This window comes from Mustelus asterias, chromosome 16, assembly GCF_964213995.1.
Source record: "Mustelus asterias chromosome 16, sMusAst1.hap1.1, whole genome shotgun sequence".
NCBI lineage: Eukaryota > Metazoa > Chordata > Chondrichthyes > Carcharhiniformes > Triakidae > Mustelus > Mustelus asterias.
In genome coordinates this window covers 32,791,579-32,810,434 of record NC_135816.1, presented here as the reverse complement: position 1 = coordinate 32,810,434, position 18,856 = coordinate 32,791,579, and the positions used below count along the sequence as shown (strand labels likewise).

General features: G+C 39.8%; 1 protein-coding gene across 2 annotated transcripts in view; it reads right to left on the bottom strand.

Moving 5' to 3' along the window:
* Nucleotides 1–1,436: 1,436 nt before the first annotated feature.
* ddx46 (DEAD (Asp-Glu-Ala-Asp) box polypeptide 46) overlaps nt 1,437–18,856 on the bottom strand; it is a 52,467-nt gene continuing 35,047 nt past the window's right edge. For both annotated transcript variants that reach the window (XM_078230869.1, XM_078230870.1), the window contains 11 exons: nt 18,029–18,111; nt 16,494–16,658; nt 12,918–13,080; nt 10,144–10,337; nt 9,903–10,040; nt 9,558–9,707; nt 9,186–9,359; nt 6,073–6,291; nt 4,415–4,559; nt 4,027–4,100; nt 1,437–1,830 (listed from right to left, as the gene is read on the bottom strand). In XM_078230869.1, coding sequence (XP_078086995.1) covers nt 1,783–1,830; nt 4,027–4,100; nt 4,415–4,559; nt 6,073–6,291; nt 9,186–9,359; nt 9,558–9,707; nt 9,903–10,040; nt 10,144–10,337; nt 12,918–13,080; nt 16,494–16,658; nt 18,029–18,111 — 1,553 coding nt within the window. In that variant the 3' untranslated portion in view covers nt 1,437–1,782. The remainder of the gene's footprint in view (nt 1,831–4,026; nt 4,101–4,414; nt 4,560–6,072; nt 6,292–9,185; nt 9,360–9,557; nt 9,708–9,902; nt 10,041–10,143; nt 10,338–12,917; nt 13,081–16,493; nt 16,659–18,028; nt 18,112–18,856) is intronic.

Sequence of the window (18,856 nt, the reverse complement as noted above, 5' to 3'; positions counted from 1 at the left end):
CAATGAGGGGAGAGTGGACAAACTTGGCTTGTTTTCTCTTGAACGTCGGAGGTTGAGGGGCAACCTGATAGAAGTTTACAAAATTATGAGGGGCAAGGATAGACAGCGTCTTTTTCCCAGGATAGAAATGTCAATTACTAGGCAGGGAATAGAGGGATACGGATGCGTAGAGGCGAAAGGTCTTTAGTTTAGAAAGGTGTCATGTGTCAGCACAGGCTTGGTGGACTGAAGGGCCTGTTCTGTGCTGTACTGTTCTTTGTTCAAATGCAAAGTGTAAATTGCATGCCTTGTTCTCCATTTCTTAATTCCAAAAGAGGTTTCTCCTAGGCTGATCAGGCTGGGATTGTATTACTGGTAGGAGGACACTCAGCCTTGAGAATTACTTTGGCAACAGATTTCAGACCCTAGTCTGAAAAAAAACCTGGAAAAAGTGCTGGAAATATTCGACAAGCCGGGCAGCATATGTGGAGAGAAACAGTTAACATTTCAGGTCAATGACCTTTCATCAGAAGCTCTCTTTGAAATGTACATCATTCTGAAGGGGCTCGACAGGGTAGACCCAAGAGGTTCTTTCTGTTGGCTGGGGAATCTAGAACATGGGGAACAGTCTAAGGAGAAGGGATCAATTATTTAGGACTGAAATGTGAAGAAATTCTTTCACTTCAAGGGTTGTGAATCTTTGGAATTCTCTTCTCCAAGGGAGTTGTAGATGTTCCATCACTGACTATATTAATAGATGGATTTTTGATCACTCAAGGAATCAAAGGATATGGGATGCAGGCAGGCAAGTGGAGTTGAAACTCAAATCAACCACAATCATATTGAATGGTGGAGGAGGCTCAATTGCCTGTATAATCTACCTCTGCTCCATCCTATTGTATTCTTGTAAATGCTGTTTCCCTCCACAGATACTGCCTGACCTGAGTACTTCCAGTATTTTCCATTTTTATTTCTAAAAATAGCTCGTGTAACAGAGGATGTTGTATTTCAGATGAGTTAACAGAATACATGTTTTTACACATTGAAGTAAAAGATCTCATGACACTATTTCAAAGTTAAGCAGGGAATTCTTCTTTCATCCTTTAATCAACCCCAAAAGGAGTTAAATCCATTGCACTGTGTGGGGTACACATATAGGATATGTTTTCCACCAATGACCACAAAAATAATTAACTGCTATGAGAGGCTGGGATGTCTGAGTATATAAAAGGTGCTATAAAATGCAAGTATTTTTCTACCCAAGTAAAATGGATTTACACTCAGAACAATTGATTCTGCGCACAAAAATGAAAATGAAGAAGCATTATGAGCCACTTTTATTGGTACTTTAAGCCGAGTAGGATCAGAATAAAATGCTTCATGGCAACACAATGGTTATCACTAGAACTTCTCACACAAGTTATAAGTTTGGTGATTCAATGAAGGAAGCCGTAAAATTAAAGATAATATTCATTTATTTGACTTTCTTGACATTTTTGTAACCCAGCCTACAAAAGACAAGTTTTATACACTTCAAAAGCATGAGTACTTTTTGTTCACGTATAGCAAGTTGGATTTAATAAAAGTTTAACATTTCAACAGAAACTTATCTCCATTACTGCATTACACAGTTTCCAGAAATTCACAAGATGAATTCTACAGATTCTGTAGAATGGCTAAAAAATATTTTCAAATGAACTCGTAATTTCAACATTATAGAGAGAATAAAATAAATCAATTAACCCACAAGAATGGACTACCTTCAAAATAGACTGTAGACAGTGTATACATTTTACATGTCTCCTACAAAACCTTGTATCGTCCACGGTTGGTTGGCTGGTATGAGTTTTGCTGCAACAAAAAAGCAAATGTTTAATAATTCAGTTAATACATGAATGCATGACCACCAATAAAACACTGTTAATCATCACCTTTTCAAGCTCCTTATGCGTGCACCCTACAGAATTACCCATCCTTGCCTGTTACAAACTTTTTTGGAACATAAACATTTAAGTTACTCAGACCGGCTTTTACTACCTTCTAAACCTGATCCCCATTTTAAGACGACAAATGGCTGGCTCTCAAAAGCAATGAGAGAAATCAGGGGAATTTCCTCAGCTGTCAGTTTCTTGTGTACATGTGCACTTGTTAGAAAACAAAATACAATTTTTGAACATTAGAAACAAAGGCCAGCCCCCATCATAAGAAGCCTAAAATTTCTTGGTGTGAGGGGAGCTTCAAATTGGCCAATTCTCCTGCTGGCAAAGAGAAATTGCCAGAATTGGGGTGAAACCAATTGTCCTCAGTTAAAAATCTCAATCGGAAAGGTGCTGCCCTCCCTTTGATCTCCCGAGGTGAGGGGCATGTGGGGGCAAGAGAAGGAGCGAGGGGCGTGTGGGGGCAAATCACTGTCTGATTTGAGAATCAGCTTTCCATCATCATTCCTCCCATTAAAATTGACAAAAGGTAAGACTTTTATAATATCTTATTACTTTTATAAGAGAACTTCTTAATTATTACCAGACTACCCACTCCTAAAGTGGATACAACTTCCAGGAATTAATATTAAGGGGCCATAGAGGGGGGTGCTTGGCCAGGGGTAAATGTGAGGGGCCATGTAGCTAGCGAATGTATTTGTGACCAAATACCTCTTCCTAATTCCTAATATATGCATGGTTATAGCTAGAAAGGACTCGGTTACATTTGATTTCTCGGTTCACACCTATATTGTGGCCAAAAAAGGGGCAATAGCATTGAGAATGCTTTGGGTTCCCTGATGCTGTTGGGAGGTCACTGGGGGTTTCACATCTGGAAAACAATTGGGAAATCTTAGCTTAATGTAATATTACTTAAGGAGACAATACTGATCTGAGTAATTAAAAATCAGCTGGCACATCTCCCAAACCTCTGTAACAAACAGTAAAATGAGGGTGGGGCAGTTGGATATTTGAGCATATTTGACTGTAAAAAACCTTTTAGCAAGGTGCTACAGGAAGCTACAAAACGATAGAGACAATGGTGGGAACAAGGGAGAGGATTGGCCACAAAGTATTATTGATTTAAGTGTCAGCAAGTGTGGTAAACCCTTTTGTTCAAACAAACCAAGACCTCCAAATATATTCTCTATGGAAGCAAGCTCAGTACATTGGAACAGCAAAGGCATTTGTGGTATAGGCTCACAGGGAATCAGAAGCTGCACCTGTTTGATGGAGATGTAAAAATCCAATGGAATCTTAGGTTTCATTACAAGAGGCATAGAATGCAAAATCCATGGAGGAAATGATGAACCTACATAAAATCTTTACCATGTCAGTTAGGACAGAGAAGCATTGTGCACAGATCCAATAGGATGTTGGCTGATATGAAGAAATGGAAATACGAAGGAAGACTTGAAATATTGGGTGCTTTCATTAAAAGGAAGAGATGATAAGGCATTCTGATAGAAATGCTGATTAAAATGTTTAAATTTATGAGAGTATGCGACAGGGTAGATGGAAGTGAACCATTAGTAATAGTTGAGGGGCTAGGAACAAGAGGCCTTAGACGAAAGATTATATGCAAGAGATTTAGGGCAGAGGGCAGGAGAAACCTCTTTACACAGATTTGAGAGGCTGTGGAATTCACTTTCAGGATTAGTAGTTGAGATGGCAAAGTAAGCCAAGACTTAAGATTAAGTTGGATAGCTAGATGAAGGAAAAGGGGTTTAAAAGATATGACAAAGGATGGGTAAATGTGATTAGAAGTATGGAATTGTGTGTGTGGAGGATAAAGACTGACAGACTGATTCCACTGACAACTGTTTCCATGTTGTATATTTCTCTGTCCTTTTGATCACAAAATGCTGATTTTTTTCCCCTACTAAGCAGTCCCACTTAATAAAAGTGAAACATGACAATAATTCAGTCAGTCAATGTTTATTGTATAAGTAGTAAGGGTTTAGAAACAGATTATTAAACTCACTCAAAAGATCATTTTACTGCAAGTGATTTTTGGCAATACTGGGTGGAGGGGAAGGGTTTCAAAGAATGTTTCCATTAAGCTGCTTACCAGTCTAATGAGTTCTTCTTTAATAAGTCTTGTAATCTCAGCTTTAGCTTTCTGAACAGCCAGTTCACTGGCACCTGTTAAATGGCAGGAAAATATGTTACAAAGAATGAAAGCATATTAATACAGCAGTTTCTAAAATTCAACAGCAAGCAAGTCAAAATTGAAGTACGCAGTCGACTTCTTAATGGTACATTATCTAATTTTAGAATGTAAACATAAAACGTGCAAATAAAACTTTAATGAAGCATCAAAAGGCTGTTGTGCCTTCTATCTATCCTGTCTCATACGCCACTCTTTAAACAAGACAACAATAACTACAGTTTGTGAGCATGATGCCTAAAGCAGTGTTTCAGCAAGTCACACTTCAAATACATTCATCAATGCTTACTTTCTATAGCAAGGTAGATTTTCCGTTCGCCTTCTTTGGGCTCTTTCCCTGGAGGGAAGTACGTGCCTCTAATAGTGATAGCAGCTTCTGAATATTCACTAATCCTCTGCAGTGCTTCCTTGGAGGTTACCTTCCACCTGGCCGTCTACAAAGTGTTAATCGCAAAGAAATGAAGGCATGGCAGATACTTGAACAACCAGTGCATGCTTATATTACACAAAGGTTCTTAAATTCTACTATACCTGGGCTTCAGATCAATAAAGCCTTTGGTATCTTATTAGCATTCCTACATGGGCACATTTCAAATCATTTATTAAAGCATCAAGCATTTATCTTTCTAATTTTCTTTTTTCCTTAATCAGCAATTTTATTCCCACTTTTCACACAACTTGAATTTATATAGTGTCTATAACAAATTTCCCAAGGTTTGCAAGCTTTATTAAACACAATTTGACACCAAGGCACACAAGGAGATATGAGGCGAATCATATTTATATGATATTACCAGTTATCTTTATAGTCACAGACCAAGATTAAATTTATTTCACATTAATCATTGCAGAGCACAAATCTAAGTCGATTGACAGTAGCCCAAGTCTCGTTCAAATCTCTTAGACCTATCGGAGAAAGAGCGATCCCATTCAGTTAGTCAGCAATGGTGGAAGAACAATATACCAACTGGTGAAATAACTCAGCTGGCTTGGAATGCACCAGCTACATTCCTGTTTGCATCTTTTGAACTTGAGGGAGCAAATGGTTGTAACCGGGTGAAACGATAGGGATTTAGAAACACCGAAGCTTTTACTGGGGGAATGGCTTTAAAAGGTGGAGGTGAGGGAGTCCTTGAGCACTTTAATAGTTGTGCAGTGGCAAATGGAGAACCAAAGATAAGGAACGGGGCACATAAGACTGTAATTGTTAAGTGACTTGAAGAGATTTCTCCAGCAGTGGATGCACAAGGCAATGAGACCAAAATAGTGTGGGGAATGTGGGCACTCATGAATAAAAGCATTTGGATATGGCCATGTTGGTGATTGAGACCAAGAGGTCTCAGGAAATGCCAAGGTCAAGGTGGTTGTGCATAAAATCAGGAACCTTTATATGGAGGGTGTGTGTTGTATTATTGGTTGACTGTCATCTAATTAAAACAGTTTTCCTGGTTTGGTTTTGAGTGACCAGGTGAAGAAGCAGAGAAGCAGAGAACTAGGGCAGCACGGTAGCACAGTGGTTAGCACTGCTGCTTCACAGCTCCAGGGACCTCGGTTCGATTCCCGGCTTGGGTCACTGTCTGTGTGGAGTTTGCACATTCTTCTCGTGTCTGCGTGGGTTTCCTCCGGGTGCTCCGGTTTCCTCCCACAGTCCAAAATTGTGTGGGTGAGGTTGATTGGCCATGCTAAAATTGCCCCTTAGTGTCCTGAGATGCGTAGGTTAGAGGGATTAGCAGGTAAATGTGTAGGGATATGGGAGTAGGGCCTGGGTGGGATTGTGGTCGGTGCAGACTCGATGGGCCGAATGGCCTGTTTCTGCACTGTAGGGTTTCTATGATTCTAACTGTTGTAGAGTAGATAGATGGATGATACCAAAGTATTAAACCTCAATTTGTTCAGGAGTCCAGTTAATTTACAACTTTGAAGTCCTACCAGAAGATACCCTCTCACCTGTGGGAAATCATTGATCTCGAGCTCTTCCTCATATCTTTTGAATGATTCTGTTTGTGCATTTTCTGGTTTCTCATCATCTTGCTTCTCTGCTGGCACATAGTTGAGTTTGGCGTTGATCTTCTCTGCTTTCTGCTCTGCAATTGTTTTAGCAGACACAGTCGGAGCTTGGAGAGTGCGGCCTCTCATGATAGCATTTGTAGCCTGCTGCATAACATCCTGAATTTAAGGGAATAAAATAAATGTAATTAACAGCAAAAAAAGAAAATGCAGCATATTATTGGGAATGCTGCAAATTCACATATGGAATGACACAACCTATTGGAAGAATGGCAGGTCAAGTTCCCACACCATGATCATCCACATTTCAAGCTCTCAACTATGCCATTGTGAAGAAATGTTAAGTAAAACCGTCCCCTGACCCAGGGAATGAGAAGGAAACAGATAGGAGAGTTACTCTGGGCCAGTCTTCAACTCTGCTTAATATTGTTTAGAAACAATAATTTAGTCTTGAAGATTTTCTCAATCTTTTATGCTCTTAGCCAGAAATGGTTGGTAACTCAAGAGTCAGAAAACAAGGCAGTAACTTAAGATTTACTGAAAAATAGAATAAACAGTGGATTACATGACCCCACATTATTTGGTGGCTTACTTTTTATGAAAGATGGCTGTTGATTCTCTGACACACAAGTCTCTCAGTGATGATCAAATGTTTACTGCCTATTTTTTCTTAGTAAGCAGTCTCACAACATCAGGTTAAAGTCCAACAGGTTTATTTGGTAGCACGAGCTTTCGGAGCACTGCTCCTTCATCAGGTCAGCAGCGCTCTGAAAACTCGTACTCCCAAATAGACCTGTTGGACTTTAACCTGGTGTTGAGAGACTTCTTACTGTGCCCACCCCAGTCCAACGCTGGCATCTCCACATCATATTTTTCCTTATGCAACTGGTGTGGCATTCATAGGACAAGAAATGAATAGAAAATAGAGATGTGCCCTGCAAGCAGACATTCCCATTAATAGAGTGGGCTGACATTGCTGTGCCACAATACAAAACAGAATATCTAATCATTCAACACAACATGGAACACACAAACATGTTTGGGTAGATTTTCATTTTCACATCTTTGCAGTAAACTAGTAGTGTGGATCATATGCTTATTATACAAAGCTGCCGTATTTATATCCATTAAAATCAAAGGAATGAAAATCAGCTGGGTTTTATAAAAAATGGACAATCATCTCTGTCAGATTACTGATCAGACGATGAAAATAACAATTCAACCCATTCAATCCCATTAAGATTATACTATTAACAGAATTTTATTATGGACAACTTGCTTTCATTTGTCGCCAAGAGATTTGATATCCACTGGAGTATGGCTTTATTGACAACCTCTGGTATTTCTCTCAGTCTTCACATTTTAATTGGCAGTCTATTCAATTTTGAGACGTGTTATGGCAGAGACCAATTATGTCCCGTAGTGCATTCTCTACCTAGAATCTCCGAATAATGATTCTAAGCAGAAACCAAGGTAGATCTCCCTCTGCCTAGACGAGGAGCATTGCAAAAAGTACTTTTATGAAACTGTGTATGAAGGTCTGCTAGCAATCGCTTATGCTAATTGATTTAAGATACTGACCTCTGGTCCATAGCTTGCAACTAAGTGAAATTAAATAAAACTACATTGGAAATTATTTTACACAGCTAATCTTATCCATTATGAGTTTCACTCACATTCTAATTTTTGATTTTATCGGATGTTCCAGAAATATTAAATTAGCTGTGAACCATTAAAACTATTTTTACAATTATTCGCTTCCATAATTTAGTTTTGTACCAAATTTCAAATTTTGTGCTCTGACGAAGGGTCATCCAGACTCGAAACGTTGGCTCTATTCTCTCTCCACAGAAGCTGTCAGGCCTGCTGAGATTTTCTCGCCTTTTCCGTTTTTGCTTCAGATTCCAGCATCCGCAGTATTTTGCTTTTATTCAAATTTCAATTTTATTGCAAATGCAGTAAGATGTTACAAATTAACTAATATTTCATATGAAAAACCTGCTCAACTCTGAGGTTATCATAAAGTACACCGAGGGTGTAATAGCTATTCACTGATGTTATTTCTAGAGAGGGCAATGTGAAGTTTTCCTTCATTGATATGTAATCTCCAAAATAAATGCAGAACTGTCTTCAAAAGCTAGTCGCTAATCTGTTTGTGTACATTTTTATTACAGTGCCAGTGTGATTTTCTTTTATTAGTGAAAAATCACACTTGAAGGTAAAAGCAACTAAATAATATGAAAAACATTCTTACTTGCATGGTCATGCTTCCAAAAACAGCAATTTAATTAAGAAATCAAATTACCAATTTGCCCAAATTATAAAATGAAGTGGCAAATGTGTTGCAGCACAGATTAACTGGATAAAGGGAACAGGTCACAGGAATTCAAAACCCCTGCGAGAAGGTGCCACCTAGGCCATTGCCCATCTCCCATCACTCACAAGTTAGTGCACAGCTCCAGGACAGTACTGGCTGGAGAGAAAGAAATGTTTCCAAACTTGAAGAAAACATTGCTGTTTATATATTCCATCTACATTTATGTAGAATGTTACCCCAACACAAAACAATTCAAAAGATAGTTAACTACATTCAATTATTGATGATTCAATAATTATTGATCAACACTATAGAAATATAGGACTAATCAACTTAATAAACCGCATTGTCAAAAAGCAATTTTAGTGACTAAGTCACTGTAGTAGTGCTGGCTACGTTCAGACAGGTTGGTCAGGTGCAAGACAGAACACAACTTGGGCAAAATCTGTGGGGTTAGATTCTATGTGGTGTTGTAGGAAATGTTTGATATGAGTCGAGATTCCCTATCTTGAAAACAGTCCTATTGATGCTTCTCTTTTCTCAACTGGCAAACTGAATTCAAAACATTTCTATCACTGGATGTAGTTTTACCTTTTTACTTGCATAATAATTTCCCATCCCAATTTATTTTACATAAAATAACCCTATGTATATTAAGTAAACTCACAAAGTTTGCTGAATCAAAGTAGCTTCAAACTAGTTAACATTCCAATGGTTCACATTAGACATCTATTACCTGAGCTTCTGCACCAAGATTCTTCTGAGCATTGATCTTCAGTGCCAACCTCTTAGCAATCTCCAGTTTCTCTGCATTACCAGCAGATGGCACTGGAACATTGGCAGCTCCTGGCATTGCCATGTCCTTTACACGCTTCTTGGAATTAAACATGCTCTCGATCTGTTCATCAATCTGAAGAAGACCAAACGTTACAGCAAATTACAGCATAATAAAATGATATGAGAAGTAATTTAGATGTATTCACTAATATAAACGGTCAGCGATGACAAAATTCAAATATGATACCAAGGTAGCATAACACAAGTGTGCATGACAGCCTTCACCCCCAAATTCCAAAACCCTAGGCTTAGTTCACTTTGCAATACTTACATCGACTGCAGTGTCCTCATCATCAGAATCCTGTAGACCCAGTGCAGCTTTCTGTAGTTTCTTTCTTTCATTTGCTAGAACTTGTTCTGTTTCATCAAACTTAAAGCCTTTCCCAGAGAAGCCGCTAGACTTCTTAATAGTTTTTCCTTCCTTAAAAACACGAAGAAAATAAATGGTTAACAGAAATTAGCGTGGTTGCGCCTTATTATTCTAAAATTAGGTTAATTTCAAATTAGTTTAATTTCATGCTGAATATTAATATTCAAAATACTTACATTTTGTATAAAAGGCAAAAAGGACAATCCTTGAACCTAATCATGCAACGTAATAACAATTACTACTTACTGCCTTTTGTTGTTCTTTGAAATCATCCCACAATTTTTCCAGCTCAAGTGGAACAGAATTTCCCGATAATTCTAAGGCCTTAATTATATCTCCCGCATAGCGGACTTGATCTTCAGTAATGAACGTATAGGCATAACCCTACAAAACAGCAGACAGCTACTGACAAATAGAAACTGCATTTAATTAAACCTAAGAGAGCATTTCATCAGTGATCCAAGATAATTTTCTGTGCATTACTTACTTTGTTACCAGCTCTTCCAGTACGTCCCACTCGATGTACATAATCTTCATAGTGATTGGGACAACTGTAGTTGATAACAAGAATCAGCTGTTTCACGTCCAGTCCTCGTGCTGCTACTGATGTTGCCACAAGCAATCGGCAGACTCCTGTCTTAAAATCATTGATTATACTGTCGCGGTCATACTGGTCAATACCTGAAACAAAATTATTTACATTTTCTGCATTGTGTTAAAGATAACAACATAAGGAGTTGTTTACAAGTTCAAGTTCCTGAAAACCTGGAAAACGAGGATGATTCTTGATGAACAAACATGTTACGGTGTTTTCGTAAACCAACCATAGAACAAATGAGACAGCCATTTAATCAAATATGGCAGAAGACTATTACAGGCTGCATTGTGTAAAAATGTACTCAGTACTTTTCTTTTATGATATCAGCACATCCCATGACACCTTCATTAGCTATATTTGTATGTCAACTTTTGGAACTTCAACTTAATTCCAAGAGATATTAATTTCTTTTACTATCCATATTCTTTTTGCAATATTTATCCAATATGCCAGATTTTATGCATTACCCAGTTTCCAAACTCAAAGAATGTTCTGTAACTGCTCCATTTATTAAAAATTCATCTCCCCTTTTAGATGGCTCAAGATAGTAGATTGTCTGAGAGTTTTTCAGCCGTACTATCAATCTGTATGAAGAATTCCCCAGAAGTGCACACTATTGATTACATTCTACCAAATTATTTTGTCACTTTAATGTTACTTATTCTTATAAATTGTTCCCTTCCCCTCCATATTTCTTCCCATACTGCACGTTACAATTTCCCAAACCAATATTTTTGATTCCCAAAGCAACACTGACATTGGTGCAAAAGTCTAAAAACAACTCCTGTACAGTGGGAACTAGATTCAAACTTTCCCAAACTCGATTCTCTAAGAACAATTACTTGGCTGAGGGAATTACAAATCTCATACCATCAATCTTGGCTAAAATAGTATTGTACTTGTGATGAAACCTTGCCGAGTTCGGAGCTTCGGAACTTTGATTCCTGATGAACCTTGGGCTATTTATGCATGTGCCGGCCAGAATTGGCCACAGGTACGCAGTCTGGGTATTTTTTTTTCCTTCAGGCCGAGGACTGGCCCTACGCTCCTGCGCAGAAGAAAGAACAATGACGTGGAAGAGCAGGTCAGGTGACCTGGTGAGCAACGCCATTGTTGAGTGAATGTCCCAGGGAGGCGATGGCCTAGTGGTATTATCGCTAGACTATTAACCAGAAACTCAGCTAATGTTCTGGGGATCCGAGTTCTAATCCCACCACAGCAACTGGTGGAATTTGAATTCAATAAAAGAATAAATAAGAATTAAACTTCAAAGAAAAGGATCTGGGAGGAGGTTGGGGAAGAAAGGAAGAATGTATAAAATTAAGTTCGTAACAATAAAAACTGAGTTATCACATAGGTCAAAAATCTATGAGGACATATGGGCTACAATTGCTGTGTATTTTCCTAAAGTAGTCATGATGTGGAGATGCCGGCATTGGACTGGAGTAAACACAGTAACAGTTTTAACAACATCAGGTTTGAGAGCAGGTTTCCACTCCATCTGACGAAGGAGCAACGCTCCGAAAGCTAATGGTATTTGCTACCAAATAAACCTGTTGGACTTTAACCTGTTGTTAAAACTGTTACTGTATTTTCCTAAACTCAGACCTACATATTTTAGGATTGAGCAAAGTATGGTTTCTTCCATTTCAGAGGATTTACAAAGAAGGGGCAATTGCGAATTTAACAAATTAATTCGCCTAATTTATCAGCAATAACATTTTAAAAGCTCTGCAAGGAATGTACTCTATTTTTGAACTGTTTTTGTGAAGGAAATGTGTAGCAACGGATACACTATTTTACAGCAAGGAAGTACAAAACATTCGGTTTCAAAATTTAAAAAAAACAAAGCAACAATTGTTCATTCTAAACTCCTAGTTACCTAATACTATTGAGCCATAAGATTCTGTTCATTTCCTGGTTCAGTTTCAGTTACTGCATCTCAGCTAAGGGAATACGCAAGGATTTCAACTTCTGCTTGTTATCCAGTAGCCTCCTGGAATGTACATGCAGGCTCAATGATGATGTCTTCCATATTCAACCTGCCTACAATACATATTGGATTTTGGTGGGGTGCAAAATGGCAGTGGATTGGTCGCCCATTACACAACTGCCAGATTTTCTTTTCCATTAACTTGAACCGTCACCAAGACAGAATTTTATCCCCATTAACTCTGAAGAATGGTAACTTTTAAAAATTTGTTTATGGGATGTGGACATTGCTGGCTGGGATTGCCCATCCTCGAGGGCAATTAAGAGTCAACCACATTGCTGTGGATCTGTGATGTAGGCCAGGCAAGGATGACAGATGTCTTTCCCTAAAAGGACATTAGTGAACCAGATAGGTTTTTTATGACAATGGTTTCATGGCCACCATTAGACTTTTAATTCCAGATTTTTATTGAATTCAAATTTCACCATCTGCCATGGCGGGATTCAAACCTGGTCCTCAGAGCATTACCCTGGGCCTCTGGATTACTAGTCCAGTGACAATACCACTACGCCATTGCCTCCCCCAAATAAGGGTCAAAGTTACCTACTGGTACGCATAGAGCCACACCCTTGAGAGTCAGCACCTTCACAAGGAGATGAAAATAAAGAAAATTGTGGAAAAATATGAACACTGGGGATTAAGTGGTAATTGAAAGTATTCTCCACTATACCTCCATGTAATGACATGCAGGGGTAGGCTGCCCTCATCAGGTCCTTCAATAAACCATCGGCATGCTCTTGCTTGTCCACAAACACAATAACAGAGCCAGTTTCTTGATAATGACCCAAGAGTTCCAACAACTTCAAAAACTTGTTCTCCTCCTCTATGACAATCTGTGAGGATAAAAACAAAAATAATGTGGAATTATAATTTTAGTTATTTTCATTATATATGTTCTTGGATTACCATAGAATCATAGAAACCCTACAGTGCAGAAGGAGGCCATTCGGCCCATCGAGTCTGCACCGACCACAATCCCACCCAGGCCCTACTCCCACATATTTACCCGCTAATCCCACTAACCTACGCATCTCAGGACTCTAAGGGGCAATTTTTAACCTGGCCAATCAACCTAACCCGCACATCTTTGGACTGTGGGAGGAAACCCACGCAGACACGAGGAGAATGTGCAAACTCCACACAGACAGTGACCCGAGCCGGGAATCGAACCCGGGACCCTGGAGCTGTGAAGCAGCAGTGCTAACCACTGTGCTACCGTGCCGCCCCTAATAGGGGGCGGCACGGTAGCACAGTACTTGACCAATAGGGGTCAAGTACAGTTTGGGTCCTATTCTCCCAGGATCCTCTTATCCACAAGGTTATTAAAATAAGCCCTTCAAGTAGTCTTAAATCACAACAACTACCTAACCTAGGGTTGCACGTTCCCAAACCCCATTATTTCGGTTGGGCCACATGACCACACCTGCCCCAACTCCCTTATATCCTCCCCACAAAAAAAAATCCTCTAACCACGCATTTCCAGTCCTCTTGACTCAAAAACATCTCCCAATTCTCCAATAATCAACGGTTTCCTTTGCTTCCAACACTCATAGATCTCAGGACCTTCATCAGTGTTCCCAATTCTGCAATACTCCTGGAACTTCAGGACCCATTTCGATACAGGGACAAAACCCAGTTCCGTCAGATACTGGATCTCTTTCCTAAATCCCATGGCTAACTCTAATCAAAAAGTAAAGTTAAAGTTAATTTATTCGTCACAAGTAAGGCTTATATTAACACTGCAATGGAGTTACTGTGAAAATCCCCTAGTCGCCACACTCTGGCATCTGTTTGGGTACACCGAAGGAGAATTTAGCATGGCCAATGCACCTAACCAGCATGTCTTTCAGAGTGTGGGAGGAAACCAGAGCACCCGGAAGAAACCCATGCAGACATGGGGAGAATGTGCAGACTCTGCACAGACAGTGCCCCAAGCCGGGAATCGAACCCGGGTCCCTGGTGCTGTGAGGCAGCAGTGTTAACCACTGTGCTGCCCTGATAAGTCATGGAAGTTCTTATAAACCTCCAACTGCCCACATGTAATGCCATGGGTGGCCTCCCAGCATAATAAATCTCTTGCATATGGAGCACACTTCTTGCCTATATACACTTTCCATGTCACAATTTTTAACTCACATTTTATAATGGCAAATAGAAAATCTCCCATCAAAGTGGTACTAGTTCAGCTTAACCAGCTCTATGCCTCTGTGTAGTGAGCAACCGACCCTATCCTGAGATCATTTTCCTGGATGAGTGCAGCTCCAACAACACTCAAAAAAGCTTGACATCGTCCAGGACAGAATAGCGCTTTTGATGGAACCCCATCCACCACCTTAAACATTCACTCCCTCCACCTGCAGCGCACAATAGCAGCAGCCTGTGCCATATTCAAGATGCACTGCAGCAACTCACCAAGACTCCTTCAACAGCAGCTTCCAAACTCACGACCTCTACACCCTAGAAGGATAACACCAGCAGATTCATGGAACCACCACCACTGGCTAGCACTGCTGCTTCACAGCGCCAGGGACCTGGGTTCAATTCCCAGCTTGGGTCACTGTCTGTGCAGAATCTGCACGTTCTCCCCGTGTCTGCGTGGGTTTCCTCCGGGTGCTCCGGTTTCCTCCCACATTCTGAAAGACGTGCTTAGATGCATTGACCCAAACAGGCGCCGGAATGTGGCGACTAGGGGATTTTCACAGTAACTTCATTGCAGGTGTTAATATAAGCCTTACTTGTGACTAATAAATAAACTTTACTTTAAGACCATAAGACATAGGAGCGGAAGTAAGGCCATTCGGCCCATCGAGTCCACTCCACCATTCAATCATGGTTGATTTCAACTCCATTTACCCGCTCTCTCCCCATAGCCCTTAATTCCTCGAGAAATCAAGAATTTATCAATTTCTGTCTTGAAGACGCTCAACGTCTCGGCCTCCACAGCCCTCTGTGGCAATGAATTCCACAGACCCACCACTCTCTGGCTGAAGAAATTTCTCCTCATCTCTGTTCTAAAGTGACTCCCTTTTATTCTAAGGCTGTGCCCCCGCGTCCTAGTCTCCCCTGTTAATGGAAACAACTTCCCTACGTCCATCCTATCTAAGCCGTTCATTATCTTGTAAGTTTCTATCAGATCTCCCCTCAACCTCCTAAACTCCAATGAATATAATCCCACGATCCTCAGACGTTCATCGTATGTCAGGCCTACCATTCCTGGGATCATCCGTGTGAATCTCCGCTGGACCCGCTCCAGTGCCAGTATGTCCTTCCTGAGGTGTGGGGCCCAAAATTGCTCACAGTACTCCAAATGGGGCCTAACCAGTGCTTTATAAAGCCTCAGAAGTACATCCCTGCTTTTGTATTCCAAGCCTCTTGAGATAAATGACAACATTACATTTGCTTTCTTAATTACGGACTCAACCTGCAAGTTTACCTTTAGAGAATCCTGGACTAGGACTCCCAAGTCCCTTTGCACTTTAGCATTATGAATTTTGTCACCGTTTAGAAAATAGTCCATGCCTCTATTCTTTTTTCCAAAGTGTACGACCTCGCACTTGCCCACGTTGAATTTCATCAGCCACTTCTTGGACCACTCTCCTAAACTTTACTTTGCAAATTCCCTTACAAGCCACATACCACATACTTTCGCCATACCTTCACTGTTGCTAGGTCAATCCTGGAGCTCCCTACCAACACCATTGGCATACCTGCACCCAGATAGATTGCAATGGTTCTAAAAGGCGGCTCACCACCACCTTCTCATAAGCAATTTGGGATGGACAATACCCACATCCCATGAAAGTATAAAAAATTCCGATCGAGTTCTGACCAGCAGGTGCATTACTTTCTCTCATTTCACATCATTGTTAATATAATGATCAAACCTTGGCCAAGTTTTTCCATCCCAGTTTCTTATTCGATCTTCTTCAATCCATATTTCTCAGTATCAATTCAGCTCATTATCAAATTTCTTCAACTGTGTTGGAAGTGGTTACACAGTGGTGTGGCTTCACTTAGGAAGCACTAATGCAATGGTAGTAGATTATATTTTCTCTCAGGAAGAGAGAGGTTTCACGTTGGCTAAGAAGCAACATTTAAAATTACCAATAATAAAACGAAATGGCCACAACACCATCCATAACAAAATGAAGAGTTCTTGTCCAGGTTGTAGAACTCTAGTCAATACATGAATATTCAACTGTGGAAATAAAATAATGAGCAGGTTGCACTCTTGTCCAACACCTACCACATGTTGCTCAACATCAGAGCAAACGACACTTCTACTGCCTACTTGAACTTCAATAGGTTTTGTTAGTATTCGTCGTGCTAGGGCCTCCATTGCTCTGGGGAATGTTGCAGAAAACATAACTGTCTGTCGGTCTGGTCGAATGTTTTCTACTATTCGCATTACCTATAAATACACAAATAGAAACCGTTAGTCGATTTGACTTTCAGTAACATATATCATAGGTAAATTATAGGTTAGAAATAAGATTGCTCACAAACCATCTTGAGAGCAGCAGCATCACCAAGAGAAACTGGGTTGCCATGTGGTTCAATCAGGTAGACATTGAGAGAACATTTTCACTTGTAGGAGGATTCCAAAATTAGTGGCCATAAATATAAGATGGTTACCAACATGTGCATTAAAGAATTCAGGCTACCCGGAGAACGGTTAGAATGTAGAATCAGGGAGGAGTTGAGGTAAGTAGCATAGCTGGATTTAAGAGGAATCTAGACAACTGAATGAGGGAGAAAGTAATAGAAGGATACGCTGTTCAGTTCAGTTGGGGCAGCACGGTGGCAGAGTGTTTAGCACTGCTGCCTCACAGCACCAGGAACCGGGTTCAATTCTTGACTTGGGTCACTGTCTGTGTGGAGTCTGCACATTCTCCCCGTGTTTGCATGGGTTTCCTCCAGGTGCTCTGGTTTCCTCCCACAGTCTGAAAGACGTGCTGGTTAGGTGCATTGGCCATGCTAAATTCTCCCTCAGGCGCCAGCCAGAGTGTGGTGACTAGGGGATTTTCACAGTAACTTCATTGCAGTGTTAATATAAGCCTACTTTTGACACTAATAAATAAACTTCATGCTCATGATTCCCAGGACAAAGTTACTAATCTGACTGCATTGCTGTATAGAAGAGACAAGCAGCACCTATGCCTTCTTCAACATCCAAAAGGCAGGATTCAATGGAAATTTACTTTCCCTTGAACATTCACACACACAGCTAGCCATAAAGCAGAATCACAGAGGGTGGGAGAGGGTGGAGTGTAGATGGAGAGAAGGGAGGGTTCTGTACAGCTACCATTTCACAAATTGTACTTCTATAAAACACAACATTAAACTTTAATACCTCTCAAATATGTCATGCACTACTGTACTGATGAATGACTAGATAAGTAATGCGGCATCATGTAATAAACAGTGAATTTCTACATATACATGTACAGAATATCGTGCAATTAAAATGTTATGTTTCTGAGCACAATTGATGGAAAACTTTATTTGCCATAACAAACAACTGGTTGTGTAAATGGTGAACCACTCTATGTTATATAAACACTTAGCAAATCTCTCTCAATCAAAAGAAAATGTGAATTGTTTCATTAAGCGAGCCAATCAACCTCTCAGCATGCACATGTGCAGAATTATGTCAATGCTCTGTATTACCATTTTCTGTGCAGTTTGTTCACGGCAAAGACATATCTACATAAGCAACAAGTCGGCAATCAAAATTATCAAGCACCATCTCCAGGGAAATGTTTTCTTCAAAATGCTTACCTGGGGCTCAAAACCCATGTCAAACATTCTATCTGCTTCATCAAGTACAACATAGGTAACTCTGCGAAAATTTGTTACACGACCTAAAAAAAAAAGCAAGAGCGTAATTTTAATAAGTGCCCTGTGCAAACATTCAGCAATCCTTAAATAATTTCAACTGATTTTATATACTAAAACTAAAAAAAAAAACACCTTCCCAAATTAAGCAGCAACTTGGTCCATATTTTCTTGACTATAATTCTGTTTTCTACTTTGTCTTGTCTTCGTACAGATATTACATTCTTAGGTACAGGTTATACATTGGGTACAATACTGTGTGAGAACAGTTGCCCATGTTTTCTAACTCTTCTCTTGTATACCATCAAGGCAAGCAGAACCTGCAAAATTCACAAAATAGCCCTCTTCAAACAAACACCCATCATACAATTTTAGACTGAGATGAAGCAAGGAGCCACATCAGCCATTATCTGACAAGTCTCAGCATTCACCTAGAAAAAGAACATATTAGAGATTACGCCGCATGTGTGGAAGACAGGGATTTTGCTATAGCTATTAGTCAGTGTATTTTATGCTACGTGACAGCATATCTCCTCTAGAGTCTTAACTAGTGAAGTACTGAGGAGCTGCTGTATGCTCAATTTTATACTTTCTAAGTATCTGAATACAAGAACATTAAAACTCTAAATGAAGTGGAAAAAAACAATTGAAAAATGTTCCAATATAAGTAGAGCTTATATTCTGCAAAGAATGATACATTTACAAGGAGCCACAAGTTCAGTAACAGGATACTGCACAACTTTATTATGGACCTACCTCTGATGGGTTAAG